At 26.4% G+C, this 7,070-nt stretch overlaps 1 protein-coding gene across 1 annotated transcript in view; it reads right to left on the bottom strand.

Moving 5' to 3' along the window:
- LOC107608268 (GDSL esterase/lipase At2g42990-like) overlaps positions 1–3,997 on the bottom strand; it is a 5,635-nt gene extending 1,638 nt beyond the window's left edge. The window contains exons 1-2 of the mRNA XM_016310109.2: positions 3,530–3,997; positions 2,469–2,961 (exon numbers count right to left, since the gene is read on the bottom strand). Coding sequence (XP_016165595.1) covers positions 2,469–2,961; positions 3,530–3,919 — 883 coding nt within the window. The 5' untranslated portion in view covers positions 3,920–3,997. The remainder of the gene's footprint in view (positions 1–2,468; positions 2,962–3,529) is intronic.

The following is a 7,070-nucleotide window of genomic DNA, read 5'->3' as shown; positions in this document are numbered from 1 at the left end:
ACAATTTTTGTACCTTCGACTAATATTTTAAATATATTTTAGGATAACGTATATTTTTTATCCTTACAATTTGCTAAAAATTTTAAAAATAGTCATAAGTTTTATTTTAGAGAAAATTATTTTAAAGGATTGTTAGGAAGATTTAATTATTAAAAAGGACCTTTAATACTAAAATTATTAGGAAGGACCAAATCTTTTTATAATATTTAAGAAGAAAAATCAAATCTTTTTATAAGGAGATAAATATATCCTTAACTATTTGTTTATTTATTTTTTATAATCTTTAATATATGTTGTTTGATTCTCAACGTTATATAGATATGTATGAATATTCACTTGGAATTAATTAGTTAATTAATTTATAAAAAATTACTATAAAAGATCGTTAGGAAGATTTAATTATTAAAATACTGATTCTTAACTATTTTTTATTTATTTTTTATAATTTTTATATTAACAATTTTTATTTTTTCTAAAATTTTAGTAATTTTTATTATTTATTTATTTATTTATTTTTTACTTTTATGATCTTTTATTTTTTTTTCGTTAGGTAAAGATCATAAAAATAAAAAAATGAATAAAAATAAATAAATAATTAATAAAAATCACTAAAATTTGAAGAGAACTAAAATTTATCAACATAAAGATTATAAAAAATAAATAAATAATATATTTATTTCCTTATAAAAAGATTTGGTTCGCCTTCTTAAATATTATAAAAAGATTTGGTCCTTCTTAATAATTTTAGTATTAAAGGTCTTTTTTAATAATTAAATCTTCCTAACGGTCTTTTAGAATAATTTTTCCTAAAAATAAATAAATAATTAATAAAAATTACTAAAATTTTAAGAGAACTAAAATTTATCAACATAAAGATTATAAAAAATAATTAAAAATATATTTATTTCTTTATAAAAAGATTTGGTTCGCCTTCTTAAATATTATAAAAAGATTTAGCCCTTTTTTATAATTTTAGTATTAAAGGTCCTTTTTAATAATTAAATCTTCCTAACGATCCTTTAGAATAATTTTTCCTTTATTTTATTTCAATTTTGTCCAAAAAATTTTCGATTTGCATCAAATATACCCCTGACAGCTAATTTTTCAAAAAATTTAGGAGCAATTCAGCAACAATTTTTCAAAAACAACCATCCGAGATAATTATCATATATTATTGCTGGATTAGTCCTAAAATATTTTAAAATTTAATTATCAAGGGTATATTTGACAATAAAAAATTTTTGAAAAAAAATAAAACTTAGAGATATTTTTAAAACTTTTGACAAATTTCAAGGACAAAAAATATACTTTACCCTATATTTCAATTATAACACTTAGGAGTGGAAACAGACCAGATTAGACCAGACTTTGCTCTTAACAGGTCAGGTATGTCATGTAGTTAATTGGTTTAAGTTTAGCCTGCTTATAGACTTTTTTTTTTAAATACTAAATTTGGCTTATTATTCAGTCTGGCATAACTTGAAATCTGTTAAAAGACCTTTTATAACAAATCAGATCAAATATAAACCAAATTATAAACTCCTAACAAACCACTTGACCTATTTCTATTAACACTAGAAGTTGATAGAGATGATAATTTGTTAGGTTTACTATCACTGATACTAGCATCTTTGTGTTAATTCCCATAATAAAATTGAAACGTATTTGAAATATTAGAAAAAAATTAAAATAAATGATATGATAAATTAAAAGTCATTTTAAACCTTTTAAAAATTTTAGGAAATAAAAAATAATACTTTATTCTTTATAATTGTAGTATTTTATGTCAACATTAATGACAAAAAAAATTACTGGATGGATATGTTTGAATTCTATTTATAAGATAGAAATATATAGATAACATTAAGATTTTATATTTAATTTCTTTAAATGATCACTATTTGTTAAAATACACAATTTTTTTTATAAGAACAAATCATCTGTTTGATCTATTTTTATTTTTGAAACATTTGAATACCTAAATGTAAATATAAAAACCCAAGGAAATATTCAATCTTCATACATTTTTCAATTTTTTTGAAATATTTGCCATTTAAAAAAATACAATTGCTAAAACAAATTCACTTAGTGGGAAATTACCAAATTTAAATGATAAAAAGATCTATTTTTGTAAGGAAGTTTTTCAAACATTGCATAGAAATCTAATATTTAAAATCATTTTTCAAGTATATCTTTTTATTTTTAGTGCATTTTATCAAGCTAAATATTATATTTGATGGGACAAAATATCAATTTTTTTAATTCTTTTCAAAATTGTTTTATTAAAATTGAATTTTTTTAGGTTAAAATAATAATTTACTTTTCTAATGCAGAAGCATAATCCAAGCTCAATTACTTTCTCAATTTGAGGAAAAAAAGAGATGAATATACTTGAGATAAAAAGAAAAAAAAAATAGCTATAAACTTTACAAGGATAGCTAATAAATAATAATTGATAATGGACTTACCAAAACGAGAAGGCTGTGTAACAATCTGCAATAGGATATCATATGCATTTGCATCAACTAATTGAAGCCCAGGAAGGTCCTTGTTAAGTTTACTCACTAACCATCCTAATTTACCATTAAATTCCAAAGCCACGTTATTGTATTCTTCCACGCAACCATGAAATTCCATAATGTTTATAGCTCTTTCCAATGGCAAACACCCCATAGGAGGCAACCCTGTCAGAGAAATTTTTCTTGCTCCAAGATGATAAATTTCCTTAAAAAAATTCTCTGCTAGTCCAATTAGAAAATCCTCGTATTGTTGAACTTCTTTGAATTGGCACCTACGTTGAGGGAGTGTGTAATAGTTCTCTAGAAAATCATTTGTACCTATGCTAACCAAATATAATGCTTCTTTGAATATCTCATTAGCTTTCTCCTCGCCAAGATGTGTCCTTAATTTTCTTTGGTACTCTTTGTAGTACTCAACTTCTTTCCACAGAGGTATCACATCCTGTGAAATAATATAAAATAATTAAACTCCCATTTAAAAATAATGGCTTTAGTAATTTTAAAAAAAAAAATTAACTATTATGCACTAAGTGTATTAGTTCAACTTTGCTTTATAAAGGAGTTTTTCCTTGTAATACATAGCAATTAACAATAAGTTTTTTATTTAGAAATACAATTTTTAAGATAGGAAAAAAATTAGTGTTGTTTAAATGAGATTTGTTAAAATTTTGTCAAAATATTTCAATTTAAAAAAAATCAGGGTATCTTTCTTTAATTTAGAGTCTCATGAGTTATTTTATTGAAATACAAATTTTTGGATATAGAAATGATAGTTTGCTGATTGGACTACAGTCAGATACATATTCATACCATAGATATGATACAAAAAGATTCTACTGTTACATCTATTACAAAAAATTCACGAATATTATTTTTATTCGTTCTTTATCTATATCTCTCTGCCCTTTCGCTCTTAATTTGAAGTTTTATTTCTTTTGATAGCAATACATTTACTAAGAGTAATTTCTAGTGCAAAATATATAAGAGTGAAAGTAGTAACACACACTTACAACAACATTTGAAGTAGCATTGTCAAATCCAGTTCCAGCAGATGCAAAACAAACACCATTAGCAAAGTCTGAAATACTATAAGACGGATCTAAGTATGCTGGAACAGTTGGCATAAGACCAAAGGCCTCAGAGATAAAATCAGGGGCAATTTTTCCATTTGAGAATCTTCCTGTTGGGTTTCCATCAGGAAAATCACGCCCATATGGCTCAAAGTTGCTCCTTGCAATTGTTGGAATGAAGTTGTTGTTACCAGAATCAACTGATGAGTCTCCAAACACTATTATTGCTGGAACCTTGTTTTTGTTGTAATTATTATTATTGGCACTGCTGCTATGTAAAAGGAAATGAATTTGAAACAAAAATAATGAATAACATAAAATTTTTTCCATGATAATAATGTTGGTTATCTTTTTGTGACAGAAATCCTATAATGAGTGCAGAATACTGCAGATAGAGAGGTACCTGTGACAGGTATGCTATTTATTGAGGAGGAGAGGTTGTTGTTTTTTTTAATAAGAGGGAAAAAACGTTAACTATTACAAATTAACAGTTGCAATAAGAAAATCGTCTCACAGTGGATAACTTTTATAAATTGTAGATTTAGTCTTGAAAAAATAAGTGTTAATTAGTTAGTCACTTTATCGTATACTAATTAGAATATAAATTAATTTAGCTAAAAACTAAAAATCTAAAATAAGATTTATTAAGTGGTTAACTTTATGTACTCTTTATCTATCTCCACTACAAAATTAGTTATAGCCACACATTAAAAAATTAGAGGAAAAAAAAAAAAAAGGAAGAGATACAGACATGGCTAACTCCAATTCAATATCAAACACAGTGTATACCTTTAATTTACAAGTAAGTATTTACTCTTTTTTTTAATATTTTGTTTTATAAATAAATTTTGATAAAATCTTAACAATTTAGGTTTTAATAATGTCATTTTAAATAGAAAATTAAATAAAAATATGTTTATGATTCAACCATTAGGTTTTCATCAGTTTGGCACTTTTAATTATTTTCTTGAGATTGAAGCAACTAAATTAGGGCTCATCCTAAACGCTCCTTGCTAAGTATGGAGTGCTGCACACCTTATAAATTCATAAATCTGAACTCTTCATTTATTATATTTTATTTGAATGGTCTGGATTTAAAAAGGTAACCTGTTAATCAGGTTAATCATTTTTTGATAAGTTTTAGATTTTTTTTTGTAAGTCTCAAGTATTGGGCTGAAGTTCAAAATAAAAAAATAGTATATAAATATTAAAAACAACATGTCTGTACAAAAATTATTGGACTTTAGAATTAAAATAAATAATACATAAAAAATAAGTTGAAAATTCATGTACTAAATCTAGAAAAAAAGATATATTAGAATGTTGAAATTAAAGATAATGGACTTGTTGTAACTGTCATGTATTTTGTGCTTTGATTGCATTGTCATCTGAGAATCATGGCGCCTTCATGGAGACCGGGTTCTTCTACAGAATCAGTTTTACGTTTGGAGTCAGCAGCGGCGATAGACAGCGTCTTCCTTTTCTGTGGCAGCAATTTTTCGGGCTTTGAAGGTCCATTTATGGTAGATGTGGAATGGGGTGGGTTCAAGAACGTCAAAATCTGTGGCTAGACAGAACAATAGTGGAAGTACCTGCTAGCAAACAAAACAATGAAAATGCTTGAAGACATCACATCAACAATAACAGAATAACGGAGGAAGTCGATCAAATTTTTCTGAGTACTTTTCTGGTGTAAAGATAGTCCTGTGTTAAACGAGCGAATTAGTTTTTTTGTTAGTGCCGGTTTGTTTGTTTAGCCCATGACAAAAAAAAAAAAAAACAATAATAAATAAATTTAATTTACCTAATTACTTTTGATAGCAGGTTAACTTTTAAAGAGTGCTGCACTCCCTACTTTGCCTAGAGTGCACATAGAGTGCTGCATACCTTGTGAATTCGTAAATTTGAACTCTTAATTTATTATATTTTATTTGAATGGTTTGGATTTAAAAAAAGTAACCTGTTAATCAGGTTAATCATTTTTTGATAAGTTTAACCAATTACATCATCTAATAAGATCTCACAATCGTGTTTGTTTTAAATAAATGTATTTAATTAATGAATAATCCATTAAACATTCATTGAAAATCATTCAAGCATATCCTGAGTGCTGGCCAAATTTCGGCTAATCCTATCATATTTGAGATAGAGTTAATCAACAAAAATTGAAAAATTGTCCATGCTACAGGAATTCACGAGGTAGCTGATATCTACACAAAACTTATATCTTTTGCTACTTTTGATAGATTCGTAAATTAAAGGTCATTCTTCACAAATCTTCCTTGATTTTAAGGGGACTGATAAGAGAGATGCAATTAATGAAGAATCTTCAACTGAATTAGTTAGAATAGGTCAATGATAATTAGTGTTAGTTAGACCTCCCATAGAGTTTGTTATATTCTATATATAGCGGTTTCAGCGGTAGTGTACAAAACAAAATCATAACTCATTTTCTTTGCATTACTTGCATTATAAGAAATTACAATTATCTAATCTCTTTTTACTATTAGTTCAAGAACTTCAATAAATTTAAATGTTAATATCAAATGTTTCAAGGGAAATTTTGTTATTTGAAAATTAAGGATAATTAGTTGAATGTTGAGACAATTGGTCAAGGTCGAAGAAATGAAAAAATTATCTATGGATATGAGCATTTTGGCTAAAGACAAGTTGTCCCTCAAAAGATTTAAGAAGCAATCCACATATTTTTTTGGATAAGAATGAAGATTTGAGCCCAAAGCAACAACCAAAGTACATGAAAACTTGAAGTCCCAGTCTAGTTTCTCCTATAAGTGTATTATGTCTATAAATAGGACAAAGAAGTTGGAGTCAAGGCATATTTCCATTTTGTTACAGAAACACATGTAATCTGAAAATGCTCGATTATACTGATGAAAGAAAGCATACATTGTTAGTGCATGTGAGTGTTTAGAACAAATTTAATTCTTGTTGTATTTATATTTTTGTACTTTACTTTTTTTTTTATCTTTATAAATTCTGCAATTTATCATTTCACAATTTACATTTTCTTAAGTTTTATATTTGTGCTAGTTTCATTCAAATATTTTTTTTTGTATTTTTACATATTTTAATACAAATTGTCTATTATTTTTTTCTTAGAGGCTTGCTATACATACAAGCCTTTTTGGCTTACAAGTGTTACAAGTTGGCACAAGTCTAACAAAACACACGCACGTTACACTCCCACATTCAAGAGTAAATACACTCACGTTATTCAACCACTTTCTGTTTCCAAAGCGTGCTACTCACCATGCATTATGAACGACTCTTCTTCTTCTTCCTCCATAAAAACGAGTTTCTTGCCAAATTTGTTCGATCTCCTTCGTGCGTTCTCTCTTCGCCTTTTCATTCATTGTTTTACCTGCGCTTATCACTGGTATTCTTGCTTCGTTCTTTTTCGATTTTCATGGTTTCTGAAATCAAGCTTTAAAATCGTTTTGAATATAATGGAACTTCAGAA

This window comes from Arachis ipaensis, chromosome B07 (genome assembly GCF_000816755.2).
Source record: "Arachis ipaensis cultivar K30076 chromosome B07, Araip1.1, whole genome shotgun sequence".
NCBI classification, from domain to species: Eukaryota; Viridiplantae; Streptophyta; class Magnoliopsida; order Fabales; family Fabaceae; genus Arachis; species Arachis ipaensis.
This window is presented reverse-complemented; position numbering and strand designations above follow the sequence as displayed.